This window comes from Fukomys damarensis, unplaced genomic scaffold, assembly GCF_012274545.1.
Source record: "Fukomys damarensis isolate Sample0158 unplaced genomic scaffold, DMR_v1.0_HiC HiC_scaffold_27, whole genome shotgun sequence".
Lineage (NCBI taxonomy): Eukaryota > Metazoa > Chordata > Mammalia > Rodentia > Bathyergidae > Fukomys > Fukomys damarensis.
This window is the reverse complement of record NW_022900939.1, coordinates 17,189,212-17,205,453: the sequence shown is the minus strand read 5'-3', so window position 1 is coordinate 17,205,453 and position 16,242 is coordinate 17,189,212. Positions and strand designations below refer to the sequence as shown.

Here is a 16,242-nt window from a genome sequence, read left to right as displayed (position 1 = left end):
TGCCAGCGGGGGGCGGCGGAGCCTGGGCTCAGACCCCTGTGCGCCGAACGCAGGGTGGCGCGGGGCGCGGACGCCTCTTTGGAGAAGTGTTCGTTTCGGAGTCTGTGCGTCCGTTTCGGAGTCTGTGCGTCCGTTTGTGGCACTGGGGTGGGTGACTTCGTGTTCGAGAGTGCACGCTTGGGGTCCCAGGGACCAGTTTCGGCCGGGGTTGGGGGTGGGGACAGTGCGTGCGAGTTTGGTGCCTGGCACTTGTGTTTATCCTCCCTCTGGCGACGGTGCTGAGCCTGCGTCGCTGGCCATGTCCAGGCTGCGTGGCACCGTGGGCAGTTGTTTACCTGGCGGTGTCAGCCCAGGGGTGCCAGGGCGGAGAGCCTGGCGGGTCGCGCTTGTTTGCTCTCTGCCTATCTGTGGGCAGGAGGGGCTTCAGATGCTGTCCATCCCGCCAGGCAGCACCTGGGGAGTGTATTTGTAGATTTGGGTGTTGGGGTGCTAGGGGTGCCTGGGAGTTCTGTATATTGCAACAGTGTGGGAGTGCTGTTTGGGGTGCTGTTGTGTGTTTCAGTGGGTGATTGTTTGTGCCCAGATGGCGAAGTGATGAAAAGCTGAGAAGCGCCTGCCAAGGCTGCTGCGGAGGGCTTTGGCATGGGCAGTGGCTGCTGCGTGGGGGAGGCAGGTGGCAGGCAGCAGCTGGCTGCCTTTCAGGGTTCTCCGTCTCTGCGGGGGGCTGTGGGTGGGGCTGCAGGGGGGATGCCGCAGGCTGGGTACTGAGGGACCGGTAGGGCCCAGCTTGCCTTATTCTCTTCCTCTCTCCAGGCCCAGGGCCCCTGGCCAGTGCCCAGCCCCGCTGGGAGCCCCGGCCAGCACCACGGACGGCACCCAAGAAGCCCGTGTCCCCCTGGACGGGGCCTTCTGGATCCCGCGGCCCCCAACAGGTTCGCCCAAGGGCTGCTTTGCCTGCGTGTCCAAGCCCCCCGCCTTGCAGGCTCAAGCGGCCCCTGCCCCTGAGCCCTCAGCGTCACCCCCCATGGCTCCTACCTTATTCCCCATGGAGTCCAAGAGCAGCAAGACCGACAGTGCGCGGGCGGCTGGTGCCACACAGGCTTGTAAGCACTTAGCGGAGAAGAAGACCATGACAAACCCCACAACAGTCATCGAAGTCTACCCAGACACCACCGAGGTGAACGACTACTATCTGTGGTCTATCTTCAACTTCGTCTACCTCAACTTCTGCTGCCTGGGCTTTATCGCGTTGGCCTACTCCCTCAAAGTGAGCAGGGGCGGCAGGGGAGCGGGTTACAGGGGCAGGTGCTGGCAGGTTGAACCCTGGCTGTGTTGCTCTGGCCCTCCCTCCCACAGGAGCCCATGAGCCGAGCAGATACAATCAAGTGACAAGGGATGCAAGAACCACAAGAGGTTCTCTGCTGGTGGGTCCAGAGAGGAGGTGTTGGCTAGGTCTGGGCCACCAGCTCTCCTTCTTGAGCTGAAAAAGCTTTATGAGGCTTGGGTCTATCCGGGTCAGCTCAGCACAGCCAGCTTAGCCAAGCCATGGGAAGTGGAGACTCAGGGCTCAGAGCCCTGTCCTCTGATCAGAGCCTGTGGGAACTTGACCGGTCATGTGTGAATTCAACCCATCTGCTAGCTACCCCTAGGCAAGTGGGGATAGAGCTGGCATGGAACTGAAGAGGGCTTGGGGTCCTGTGTCTGTTCGGTGAGGAGTGGTGAGGTCAGAACCCTTGCAGACTCCCTTACCCGGAATTCTGATGCCAGGCATTATGCACACCCAGCCTGGCAATTGGTAGGAGGCCTAGTGACTACAGCAGCCTGAAGCAAGAATGGGGAAGCCTGTGCCAACACTCATCACCCCAAGTGGGTACAATTTCTAGAGCCCCTTGGCACTGAGAGGAATTGGTGTGGAGCAGAGCGGGGTGGCAGTTAATATAGCCACATCCCCCTGAGGGCAAAGAGAGGACCGACCACAACTATGCAGGAGATGATAACAGCTACATTTGGGTAGAGCAGCCCCTGTGTCCCATGTAAGGACTGCGCAGCCCACCAACAGGGTGTGGGGAGACAGGGCTGAGACCCCCACCCACCCTCCCACTCAAGGGAAGGGAGGGAAGGAAGGAAGGAGGGAGGGAGATGCATGTGGATGGATGGATGGATGGATAAAAAGGGAGGGCTTGGCTCACATTTAGCCAGGTCATTCCTTCCCAGGCCCAGACTTGAATGGCCTGATACAGCCTAGTGACTGAAGCTGCCCAGGGTGGTAAGGGTAGCAGAGGCCTGGGGGAGAGCAGGGGCTGCAGGGAGAGGAGAGCTTAGTCCAGGTTGACCTGGGAAGAAGGAAGGACACTGGGACAGCTCCCTCTGGTCATCTTTGAGTATGACCCCCGCCCAACCCTGCACCACATGCCGGCCACCTGGCCTCCATCCTCCCCCTGACTCAGCCCCGGTGCCACCATCCACGCTGTCGCTTACACCTTCATCTTCAGGCCTGTGTACCTAGCTCTGGCTCCACTATTTGGGACCTGTGTGTGTGAATATGCATGTGTGACCCTGTGTGTCTGAGTGTGTGATTGTATGTGCATGTGCACGCGCACATGTATGTCTGATTCACTATGCATACGCGAATGAATGTGTACCTATGAGCATGTGTTAAAGTGAGCGTATTGCACAGTGTGCATGTAAGTATATTGTGTGTGTTTATATAGCTGTGAATATAGACATGTGAGTATGAGTATAAATTCCATATATGTGTGTGCATGTGTGATATGCATGTGTGAACAAGTGTGTGTGCATGAGTGTATGTACAAGTATCTGCATGTGTGAGGAGCACACTTGTGCATATGTGTTTGTATGCACGCATGTGAGTGAATGCATGTGTTTGAGTTGCTTGCTTGTGCCACTGCAGGTATATGTGAATGTAAATGTGGGGGAGGTACACACACATGAGTGTGTGCATGTGCTATAGGCATCAGGGAGGCTGAGCTCTACCAGCTGCAGCCACAGCTCGGCAGGAAGCACATCCTCTGCTCTGTCTGGGGAGTGGAGTAGAGCCAAGCCAAGGACCAGCACCAGATTCCAAGGACTTTGGTGCCCTCTTGCCCTGCACTGCTAGTAGCCTCTGAACATGGTCTGGCTGCCTGGGCTGCTGTCTGGAAGCCATCCCCTCCTCCCCTGGCTCAGCCTGTGCTGGTTGGCTTCTGGCATGGGGCAGTCCCATCTGGTGTGGGTTGTAGGTAGGTCAGGCATCTCTGGGTTTGTGCTGCAGTGGGGGTGGCATGCGGTTGGCACTTTGGCATCAAGCAGGGCTCACACACTTCCTTCTGGAGCTGCCCCTTCCTGGGAAGCAGCAAGGGCTAGAAGGCTCTGGGGCTTCCTCAGGAGTGTGGTGCAAAGTGAGCTGCCTGCCTCCAGACAGAGAGGAGCACAGGACAGCTGGTTCTGGCCTTGAGGCTGGGAACTGTCCACCTGCCCATCAGCTGCATATCTCCTGACCTGCTGCACCCATACTGTTTGCAGCCTGTCATGAGCACTTCCAAGGGCAGAGGGTAGACGTGGGCTCAGGAAGTTTATGCTGTAATCCCAGCTGTAAAGATGTAGCCTTCTCACCTGCCTCACTGAGCCCCTGTTCCTCATATGATCACAAAACAAAACACCATTCAAGCCAGCACACATGGACAGGGCAGGGGCTGGCAGGTAGCAGATATGAAATAAATGCTGCATCCCTGCCTTCCCCTGTCTGACTATTTACCCATCAGCCATCACCCAGCTGGGCAAGCACAGCTTCATGCAGACTAGGCCTGCATCACAGAGATTAGAGCCTTACTTTGCTTAGCCCTTTGGGAAGGGCAAGATACGAAAATCAATTCTCCATTCATGCATTCTCTACACATTGCCTCATAATGACCATGGCTCTCCCTTGTTAGCTGGATAGCATCCAGACTTTCATTTTACTGTTCACAACACCTCGGGACTCCTTTGCATCCCTTTTCCTGGCCTCACCAAACACCCACTTGCCTACGTCATTCTGGAAGCACCATAAGTGATGTTTGCACCTGCTCTTCCCTCTGCTGGGAGAATTCATAAGGTCCAGTTCTCTCTTCTGCACAACCCCCAAGACACCCCTACCCTGGCCACATCTGCCCACCTTCACCCCAATCAACCCTTCATCTTGGTGTCATTAGTGTGCAAAGCAGGTCTGGTTAACATAGGAGTCAAAGAATATTGGTTGAATGGGTAGATGGACCGAGGACACGTGGCAAGATGGAATAAATGTCCCAGAACTTCAGAAAGGGAATACCTCACTCCAAGTTTGGGGATATATAGGGCTCAGGGCAGGAGACCTCTGGGAGGAAGCTCATTTTCCTGGGCCTTAGAGGGTAGGTGAGGGGAAAGGTATTCCAGAGAGAATGACATGGAGGTTGGGACTTTGGGGATCATTAAGCCCTCTGTCTTCTGTACGGAGCAGCAGAAGATAGTCCTAGATAAGCAGGCAGAAGCCCCATGATGAAGGATCTGGATTCCACCGTATAGAAGACTGAAGAGAAACGGATCAGTGCTGTAATATCTGCAGCAGTGTGGAGGAAGGAGACAAGAAAAGGCTAAAGGAGAGTTAAGTTCCCAGTGTGGAGGTCCAGGTGGGACAACGTGGCCTGAGCGAAGGAAAAGATGGAGGACAGTAGATGCAGCCAAGAGGTAGTAGCTACTTAATTTGAGCCCAGGAGGCTAGGACTCCCTAGTGACAGAGAAGTCAGATCGAATAGATTCAGAGGGAGGAATAAATGGTCTGTGGGTTATTGTATGTACCTATCTCCCACTCCCTCCTTTCTAAGCAGCAATATCGTCCACCCACTCACCCATTCACCCACTATCCCACTCTTCTGTGGTCCTGTGATGTTTCAGTCAACAGCAGACCACACATACAATGGCCATCCCACTAAGATTACATCACCTCGGGGTGCCGTAGCCCTTTTAGATTGTGTGAGTGCACTCTGTGATGTCAGCACAATGATGAAGTCACCTAATGATGCATTTCTCAGAACACATCCCCATCACTAAGCGACATGTGACTGTGCACCAGCAGCTCCTTCATTCCCTTCAATCCTCCACAGAGCCTTCAAGCTCTCCCATTTGTCCATTCCTGCTTCTTCCTCCTCCTCCTGCTCTCACGTTCTACCCCTACCTACCTTGTATATAAATCCACTGAACTATTCCTTTAATGTCATTCTCTCCATGACTTTCCTCCTTTCCTTATCAGCCCTCTGCATGTTCAATCATTGACCCAGCTTGGGCCTAATGCCTGGATACTTCTTCTTCAAGTCATCCCTCTCCATCCTGCCCATTGCCCCTGTGGCTGACCTGCACCTGTCCATCCACCCGTCCATCCATCCATCTGCCAAGTGCTTTTCTTCATACTCATGTTCACCCTTTACCTTTCAGCTCTTCCCATCTATTAATGTAATCCATCCATTATCATTTTTCTATTTCCTTCTCTGTCATTTTATCCAACTATTCATGCATCCATGTAGCTACATTAATTTTCCTTATTTTCCCCCTCACTTCCTTTCCACATGCTGAATTCCTTAATTTATAATACATCCATCCAGCCTCATTATATCCTTGATTTCATTCATTTGTCCAGCTACTTGTTCACACACCTGTTTTTTTGTCATTAATCCACCCATACATTTGTGTCTTTCATCATGTACCTACTTTCCTTCCCTCCCACTCTCCCTGCTGGTCTCCCTCGCTTTTCCTACCTCTCCCTGAATACCACCCATCAGCATACAAATCATTCATCTGTATCCAGCACACCCACCCTCTGTTGATCTTTGCATAATGTATTTTCCCCCTTCCTGTTTTTTTCCAATGACTTCCACTCCAATGATCATTCGCCCACCCAACCAACCATTTTTCTATCTTCCCTCCCTCCTTTTTTTTTATGCCAGAAATCGAACTCAGGACCTTGTACTTGTGAGGCAGGCAGCAGCAACACTGAGCTAAATCCATGGCCCTCCCTGCCTCCTTCTGTCCATCTCTTTCACCTGTGTTTTCCACAGAGCCATTCACCCTGTGGATCATGGTGACTCTGGCTCAGAGCATCTGATAGAGTCCTGGACACACTGTTAACTAGCTGTGAGGCCTTAAATAGGTAAGCATGCCTGTACTTGCCTGTACAGTTCCTACTTCAAGGCATTGTTGAGAGAGTGCTATCAGTATAGTAGCTGGCTATAATAATTTCTTCCTATTATTGTTGTTATTTCATACATACCTCTTCCTTCTTTAGTTCCTCCTTCATCACCTCTACATATTCACCAGCCCTATATAGGATTTTACCTGGACATCCATCCGTCAGTACACAAATCTGTCACCTTCATTCATGTGTCCACCCTGTTCCCAGCTATATGCCCTAAACTTCTCTCTGGTTATTTCCTCTTCCTCCCTTCTTTCTTTACTTTTGCCTGTCTAGCTGTGCCATCCAACAGCTTAGTGATCCACGCACTAACATACCTCTCTACACTCTCTTCTTCCAAGCTTTCCCATTCCTCCCTTTACCCAACTCTTCTCATACTCCAACCATGTACCTCCTTTCTCTGTCCATGTGCCAACCCATTCTTCTGCTCTCTCTCTCTCTCTCACTCACTTTTATCCATCAAAACACACACTTCATAGGGGCTGGGGATTTAGCTCAGTGGTTCTACTGCCTGCCTTATAAGTGCAAGGACCCAAGTTCGATCCCCCCCACCAAAAAAGCAAAAAAAACCACACTTCAGTAGTTCATCCAGCCACTCCCCTATCCACACACCCACGTTCCTCCCCACCCCTTTTTTTCTACCTGATTACTCATCCTATATATCTTTCTAACTCCTATTAATCCCTCTCTCCATATATGGTCACATTCCTTCATTCATTCACACACCATCCAGTCTATCCATCATTGTATCTAGTTTTTCCACATGATCTATTGCAGATTTGTTTCTCTCTTTAAAAAACATTTTTTGTGTGGTACTGGGGATTGAACCCAGGACCTTTGCACTGAGCTACATCTTCACCCCTTTTTTAATTTTTTATTTTGAGAAAGAGCCTTACTCAGTCACCCGGCTGGGTTTGAACTTGTGGTCCTCTTGCTTCAGCTCTCCAGAGCGCTAGGATTACAGGCACGTGCCACTATACTTGACTTATTCATTTCTTCCTTTTTCTCTTCTCTATCTCACCCACTTTTATTCCTTGATCTGTCCTCCATCTATATATCTATCCATCTTCCTTCACTCTGTCTTCTTCCTTCCTCAACCCTCTTATGTGATGACACATCACAGGCATTTGTTAATTTATCTAGTTAGTTGCCCCACCATTGGCTCTTTCAAAACCCTCAGCATCCTTCCACTGCTTCTCCATTTGCTACATCTCCAGGAAATGATTGTACAGTGCCCAATAAGAGATAAGAACACATAGCCCTTGACCATTGGCATTTATTTCCTGGCAAGGAAGTCAGGCAGTAATGAAACTCAAAGCTATGTGTGTCCGGCAATGATGTCATCTAGGAAGAATAAGTCAAATGTGGCTGAGGAAATGGCCAGTGGCTGCTATTTTATACAAAGAAGTCCTCGTTGGAGGGATGGTTCCTGCAGTCAGTCGCTGTACATGTGTCTGAAGAAGAGTGGTCTAGCACCAGGAGGCCAGTGTGACTGCAGTGAGGGTGAGTCACAGGAGGGGGACCAGAGGGTGACCGAGGGTCAGACTGTGTAGCCTTGTAAACCACAGCAGAGGTCTTGGCAAAGAAGGAAATAAGTGAAATGAGGATTCATTGAAGAATTTTGATCAAAGGGTCAGTGAGAAGTGGCTTTCAGGATTAATTGGAAAATGGGCATAAGGATACAAGGAGGTAGGGGCTAGGAAGCCAGATGAAGGGGTTTTGCATCAGTCAATATTTGGACCAAGTTGGTGGGCACAGAGAGCTAAAATGTGGTCATTGATGAATACGGAGCCCCACAGTATCCACAGGGGATGGGTTCCAGCACGCCTTGTGGACAGCAAAATCTAAAGATGCTCAAGTCCTAATATAAAATGAAATAATATTTACATACAACTCACACACATCCTCCCACATTCTTTACATCAGCTCTCGATGACTTATAACACCTGCTACAGTGTAAATTCTACGAATGTAGTTGTTATGCGGTACAGTTGAAGGAATAACGACAAGAAAAAAAGTCTGGAAAACACACTCACCTCATCCGCGCACCAATTCAGCCCTCACATCTCCTATCTTTTCTACCATCTGCCTGTCCATTTCTCCTGTAATTTATCCTCTTCATCCTTTTTCATTTTGCCATTTTCCTTCCATACTCAGTCATCCCTATATTCATCCACTCATTATTGGCCAAATTTATATTTCCATTCCTGCAGCAGCCTTTTTTTCCTTCCTCCGTCCTCTTATTTCACCACTTACACACTAACCTCCTCCATTACTCTATTCTACCCCTTCACCCAACTCTTCACTTTTTTTTTTTTGTACCAGGGATCGAACTCAGGACCTTGTGCTTTTGAAGCAGGTGGTGGCACAACTGAGCTAAATCCCGGGCCCCAAATAATTGTTTGTTTGTTTGCTTGTTTTGGTTGCACGGATTGAACTTGGGTCTTTGTGCTTGTGAGGCAGGCGGTGGCACCACTGAGCTATCTCCACTTATTCTTTTTTGTTTTGTTTTTTTGAGACAGGGTCTCACTATGTAGTTGCGACTGAACTGGAACTCACTATGTAGCCCAGGTTGGTCTCGAACTCACAGCGATCCTCCTGCCTCAGCCTCCCGAGTGCTGGAATTACAGGCGTGCACCACCATGCCCAGCTTCTCCATTTATTCTTTCTATTCTCCTTGGAGTCATCTGTTCCCTCTTCATTCATTAATAGTAAAAGAGGCACAAGCAACCCCAGCAAGTAACAAATATGTGGCAAGCTATTAGCATATTCTAGGCATTGTTCTAGGGTTTCCCATTTAATATTTTATTTACTATTTAATATAACTTTAATATTTTGATACCCCCAATTTAATGTTTTAATTAATAATAATAAAATGCTGTGAAGCAGGTGCCATTTTACAGATGAGGAAACTGGTGCACAGAGAATCAAGGTAACTGCCTTGTGGCTCTCACCAAGAATATTTCTCATACCTGCGCTTCTAGCTCCATGCTACACTTCCTCCAGTAAGTCCTCCTACCTGTCCTCTCATGCATCCTCATTTGCTCTCTCCACTCACTTTCCATCTTAATTCATCCACTGATCCATTCAATTAAGCATCTTACTTCCTGCCCCTCTCCATTTTAACCACCCACCCACCTGCTCTACCAACACATCTGATCAGTCACTTAAAACTTCTGTTCATTCAACGCCCTACCTCTTCCCCTGTCTCATCCATGTGCTCCCTAGCCCACCGCCCACGCAGTCACTGTGGAGCACCCTTTCCCGCCTCTCTTTTCCTTCTTCCCACGCTCATACTTCCCATTCACTCACCTGCGGTTGAGTCACCTTTCATAATCTGGCCTGTTAAAGACCGTGTGGTTTATGAACAAGACGAATGTATTCCTCGCGGTTCTGGAGATCGAGAGCCTGACATCAAGGCGCTTGCATGCTGCGATTCTAGTAAAGGTCCACCCTCTTCGTGCTAAAGACTGTTGTCTTGTCTCTGTGTCCTCTCATGGTGGAAGGGGCAAGGGTCTCTCTGGGACCTCTTTCGTAGGAGAACTAGTCCTGCTCATGAGTGCTTTGCCTCCCCAATTACTCCTCAGAGGCCCCACCGTCTACCTTCACCTGGGGACTAGAATTTCAACAGTGATGTTTAGGAGGACACAGACATCTAAAACCTAGCAGCTCCCGTTCATGATTTATGTATCACTCTTCCCCTTTCTTTTTTTGTCTCTCCTATTCCTCCAACAACCTGTTACGTTCACCTTCAGAGCCAGGTGTTGAGCCAGTAGCCACTCATCCACCCACCCACCTGACCCTCTTGCTTTTCTTCTTTCACATATAATCACTATACACCTTCATGAAAGAACCTCCCACTTATGTAGTCATTATCTGATGTCCTCCCATCTTCTTCCATCCTTGCTTTGACTGGTTCAACCAGCTGTCCCCACACAGAGCTCTCTCCTTCCTTCCCCTGCTTTATTCACCCAACATCACCATCAACTCTCTTTGCCCCATCACCTGGCCCTGGTGCATCTGCCCTGTCTTCCACGATCTAAGTTTTTTTTGAGGGGGGGTGGGTACCAGGGATCAAACTCAGGACCTTGTGCTTGCAAGGCAGGCAGCGGAACCACTGAGCGAAATCCCTGGCCACCATGATCTGACTTTTATTTCTCCACTTTTCTGCCCCTGGCTCCCTCCACCATCCTTACACACCCTTGGTTTCCCTCCCACTTCTTTGCCCATTCTTCACAGGCCCTTTTTCTGGTTGCTGTTGGCTCCCTGATCTTTGAATTCAGGGTGCTTCCTGGTCTGCCGTGGCCCTCTTCCCTGTTGACATACCCCCGCTTTGTGTCCTGCCAGGCCTCAGACACACCTCATCTGTGCTGACGCCTTTCAGACTTACATTCCTTCCTTGTCCTTAGACTCCAGACTCGTGAAAACCGCTCAAACAGTTTTTAGCAGTATGTGTGGAAGGCTTTTCTAGCTAACTCAGAATTGGACTGCTGGTCACCCTAGACTTGCTCCTCTCATGAGCTTCTACTCTTTACATCGATCAAACTGAACCCTCGAAGCCATCTCCAACACCATTCTTCTGTCACACTCCACACCTGACTTCAGGAAACCCCACCAGCCTGCCTTCAACATATACCCGGAAACAGAGCCCTGTTCCCACCTTCATTGCTTCTGCCTGGAGAGCCACCCTGATCTCCAACCTGTGCTATTAAACTGACCTCTGCTCTTGTCCAGGCTGTGTCTTCCCCTTCCATCGGATCTTAGCGTGGCAGCCAAAATCTCTACATCAAAATATGTCAGACCATCCACTTCTTACATCACTCCAAAAGTCCCTCTCACTCGGCTCCTGACCAGTGTCTTCTCCCCACATTTGTCTGTATTCTGCTCCCCACTCTGGTCTCCGCCTTCTGCACAGCTTTGAGCTCACCTCTGCACCTCCCTCCCCAGTTAAACTTGTCCTGTGACTGAGCCTGTCACACTTGTCTGGTCTTTATTCTCAAGTCCCCTCCCTGAGATATTCCTGGCAACACAACCAAGACCATGCTTCCCATGATACTCTGTTCACCTCTCCTTGGGCTTCTTCTGGGCACATTTAACACATCAGCCGTTTTACTTGCCATTTGTACTTATCATCACCTGAGAATGTAAGCTCCATGAGGACAGAGACCGTCTATTCCTTCTGAGAACAGCAGCTGCACAAAGGCACTGATAAAGTTCAACTGATGGACAATTGATTGCGTTAACGAGTCAGCCTATCCACCTGCTGTCCATCGAAGTACATAAACCTTATCCAACACCCCCCTTTGCACTTACACACCTGTCTTACTCATCCAACATGCAATCATACCTGCCTGTTCAGCCTGTCCAGCATACTTACCTAGGCACCTGCCTATGATGCAGCATATCTTACTGCATCCCAGTATAGACCCCGGCCACCCAACAGACATTCACAAAGTCATTTGTCTACCTGTCAGTCTACCCACCTGATCCATTCACCCAGCACACATCCACAGGTTTGTTTGCCCACTTGTCCCATCCAGTAGGCATACACGTGCACCACCACCTCTGCTCTGTCCTCTCGGCATAAGTTCACACGGCCGTTATGTACCCATTGTACCCATCCAGTGTATATCGATACCTTCATCTCCTTGTCATCCTGCCCATTTAAAGTGCATTGGCGCACCAGCCTCAACTCTCCTGCATGTTTGCAAACTCACCTGTCCACTCACCTGGTACACATCCCTGCCCCTTCTGACCACCTGTGCCATGCAGCCATCGTGTTCTCATATATTCACCCCCTTCCCTGGCTGTCTTTGGCCGTGTATCTGACCTGCATTCACATATCCATCACCCCGTTATCCCACTAATATGCACGTAATCCCTGTATCCATCCCGCCTTCCCTCCAATCAAGCATACATTATTCCTCCTTTCCCCTGCAAACATCTACCCTCCATGAATCCACCCCGCTTCTAAACATCAGGTTGTCTGAGGGTGATCAATCCCCTCACTGCCTAGAAAGGGGCGCTGCAAGAGCTAAAGGAAAAAAAGACAATAGAGACTTATGTAATTTCAAAGTACATGGGGGGAGCAGGGATTTAGCTCAGTGGTTCTGCCGCCTGCCTTTAGTGCAAGGTCCTGAGTTTGATCCCTGGTAGCAACAAACAAACAAACAAACAAAGTATATGGGGGCCGGGAGGTCAGTGCCTCAGAGTGCACAAAGACAAAGACACCCGAGCTTGCCGCTGTTTATTGGGTTCATAGGGAGTAACAGATGACTCAGAGGGTGGCAGTAATCCTGTGACGATGAGGATTTTACGTTAATTAGGACAGCGAGATGAGCAAAACTTCTTAGAGCAGTAGGTGGCATGAATTAAGCTGATAAGGAATTTGTCCCTCCCCAGATGAAACCTTTCTCTTTTCTTATTACTACTCACATCTCAAAGAATCAGGATGTCTTCAGCTGATGCAATCTTGCCCTTGGGTGTCATGGCATCACGGGACCATTGAGACCTCAACTGTGATGGGAGTTATGTTTCTGCCTACCATAGCCGGCCCACAGGCAGGAAGACTGTGCCTCACACAGCCCTGATCATAATTTAACTGTGAAGTGACTTTCCCCCCAAAAGTATGTAGAATGGCTCCCGATATCAAATCTCCTCCTGTCTCCTTTATAGCAACTATCCCTTGGCCCCTAGTGCTGGCTGCCATCCAGCTGGCTTCCCTCTGCTGATCCATCCATGTGAAACCTACAAGGCTCTCACTGTGTCACTCCTTTGAACAAGAACACACTAGGGCCGGGTGTGGCAGCTCATGCCTGTAATCCCAGCACTTGGGAGGCTGAGGCAGGAGGATCGCTGCGAGTTCAAGACTAGCCTGGGCTACATAGTGAGTTCCAGGTCAGTCTCAACTACATAATGAGACCCTGCCTCAAAAAACAAAAAAAACAACAACAAAAAAAGAACACACAAGGGCTGGGGATTTAGCTCAGTGGTGCTGCTGCCTGCCTCAAAAGCGCAAGGTCTGGAGTTCGATCACTGGTTCAAAAAAAAAAAAAAAATTATGAACAAGGCGTAGTTTAGTAATTCAGAGTGTTCTGGGGGCTTTGGTCTTATTGTGTAGTCCAGGTGTCCAGGCAACCTTGAACTCATCATCCTCCTGCCTGCTGAGTGCTGAAAATACAGGTATGCACCACCAGACCCAGCTTTAGAGGTTTGTTTGTTTTTAATATAAGAAAAGCAATGACTGTAACCCGCCACATTAACAAATTCAAAGGGAAAATCATGTGTTTATCTCATGAGACTATTTAACATGATGTTTGACCTCTATTCATAAAATGAGCATCATTCTTTGTAGTGGATGTTAAGCTCCCTCATGAGAAGAGACTGCTTGTTACCATCTCTGCTATTCCCTACTGTTCTACAAATCATCTTTGCCTCTGAAATAAAAGCTGCTGTGAGCCAGATGCCCTGCCAGAGCCTCACACTTGCTGGTTCATGAGGTCCTTCCCTGCCTTTATGAGGCCAACACCACATGATCCTTGTGTCACAGAAGAGGGCACAGAGGGACAGCAAAGGCAGTTACCTTTTGGGCCACATTTTTAGCACCTGATAGAACCAGGATCCAGGTCCAGCCAGTGACTTTCCGGCATCTGTGCCCCTAACTGCTGCAGTGTGGAATAAGGACTAGAATGAGCCAGTAGAACTGCTGTTGTTCACAGTGATTTTGTTATGATTTATTATGAAAAGCAATTGGCCATTTATCAAAAATATCATAGCTTAGCTGGATCCTCTACAGGAGAGGCAAATGTCTACCACCCACAAAGATCAGTGAAAATGTCATTTTTACATTAAAATTTAAAAATAGAAAAGCCAAAGCCAGGTGTGGTGTGCACACCTGTAATCCCAATACTTGGGAGGCTGAGGCAAAAGGATCCTCATGAGTTCAAAGCCAATCTGGAATACACAGTGCAACCCTGGGGCCGGGATTTAGCTCAGTGGTTCCACCACCTGTCTCGCAAGTGCAAGGACCCAAGTTCAATCCCCGGTACCAAAAACAAAAATCAAACCACAGTGCAACCCTGTCTCAAACAAAACCAAACCTAAACAAATAAATAGGCGAAGACAAAATCTAACAAAAGATAGGCTAGAAAATTATAAAATATTTTAATAAAGACTTTGAACACTGGGAACTAAATAAATGAGTGACACACCCTATTCTCAGGAAAGAGGACAGCATTCAGTGAGACCAGCCAGTGTCCATTCCCTCCAAAATCAGTAGAATAACTCCCCAGCGACAAAGACCTCTCCCTCCTTCCATCCCCAGGCCCCTAGTTCCTCCTTTCAGCCCTGTCTCTGCTCATGCATTGCCTACACGTCTTGCCTGTTCACCCTGCTCCTGCCCTCCCCTCTCCCGCCATCTTATCTTCCCACCCCTTCCTCCTACCCCGTCTCCCTCCTCTCCCACCAGCCCTCCCTCCTTCTGTCCATCTTTGCTCGTCCATCCGTTCATCCTCTTCTCTCTCTCTTCCCTTTGCTCCTCCTGCTTCCTCCCTCCGTCTACCAAAGCGCCGTCCCTCCAGCTAGCTACTCCCCTCCTTCTGCCCCCTGTGCACTCCCACCTTTCTGTCCATCTGCCCTCTTGACCACGCATTGCTCTGTTCTACCTTCCCAACCTGTCCGTGCCAAATGATCTGGGCCTGGTCAGTCCAGGTACCAATCTGCCCACTTTCCTTCCCTCAGCCAGCCCCAGTTGACTAATGCGAAGATTTCCCATCACTTCTTCTCCTCATCTCTCCCTCTCCTCTTCCTCCTCCCAGGCTTTCATTTCTGCTTACAGCATGTTCACACCTTTTTCTTTCTTTGTAAGTAGAAGGGACATCCCAAGACTCCCCTGAAGAGGGTGGCCTCTTGGAAATTTACCAACTTTGCCCACTGGCCCTGCAGGGAGCCTGGTTCCCCATGTTCTTCCCCGGAGAACACGGGCATAGACGGCTAGCTGTCCTCTCCTCCCAGCACCTACTCTCAGGATCAGTTCCACCTTCATGCTTCCACCACAGTGCCCTCTCCGAGACCACCTTTTCTTTTTAGTTTAGATCACTTTAGATTTACAGCAAAGTTTTGAAGAACAAATGAAACAAACAAAAAAATCCCCAGGAACCTTTACCCAGATGTCCAAATGTTAATATTTCCCCCGTTTGCCTCCCCCCTCTCTCTCTCTCTCTCTCTCTCTCTCTCTCTCTCTCTCTCTCTCTCTCTCAATACTTCTTTCACAAACTGAGAGCAAGTTTCACACACAGGAGACCTCAGTACTTCCCCAAAGTCAGGGTACTTCCTTGCAGATGAGCATATAGATACTGCAAGTTAGGAAATTGTGCTGTCCTGCCGCCCTCTGTGGGTCCCTGCTCCTGCCACCTTGGTGACCCAGCTCTTACACTCCTTTTGGCTCCAGGTTCGGGACAAGAAGCTCCTCAATGACCTGAATGGGGCAGTGGAGGACGCCAAAACGGCCCGTCTGTTCAACATCACCAGTTCGGCTCTGGCGGCCTCCTGCATCATCCTGGTCTTCATCTTCCTGCGGTACCCACTCACTGACTACTGACCCCACAGGCACCAGGGCCATGAGGATGAAGCACTGAGACTTGCTTAATTTTGTGGTCACTGAGATGCAGGATGCCCTGAGGCTGGGGCACATTGAGGCTCCTGTCTGGGCCTCAGAAGCTGTGTGTGACTCAGAGCAAGGCCTTCAAAGCTGAACACCCAAGGAGCAGAGAGCTCCATCTAGCCCCCATCTGCCTCCTGGCCCACACCCTGCCTGTCTCTGAGTCCCAGCTTCTTCCCTGCTGCTGCCCCAGCTTCCATGTGCCCTGCCCAAGTTCCGGGGCCCGCAGATCCCATAACCAGCAAGAAGGGCTTATGTGGGAGCTCCCAGGATGAGGGGCTGCCAGCACCTGGGGCTCACTCTGTCCTGACCCTGCCTCCTCCAAACTGTGACCTGCTCAGAGCACTTGTATCTGTGAACTTTCAATAAAATAGCTACTCGGCACCTG

At 49.8% G+C, this 16,242-nt stretch overlaps 1 protein-coding gene across 1 annotated transcript in view; it reads left to right on the top strand.

The window, feature by feature from the left end:
* Ifitm10 (interferon induced transmembrane protein 10) overlaps positions 1–16,242 on the top strand; it is a 20,439-nt gene extending 4,197 nt beyond the window's left edge. The window contains exons 2-4 of the mRNA XM_010636152.1: positions 7–147; positions 814–1,267; positions 15,645–16,242. Of these exons, the coding sequence (XP_010634454.1) occupies positions 7–147; positions 814–1,267; positions 15,645–15,794 (745 nt within the window). The 3' untranslated portion in view covers positions 15,795–16,242. The remainder of the gene's footprint in view (positions 1–6; positions 148–813; positions 1,268–15,644) is intronic.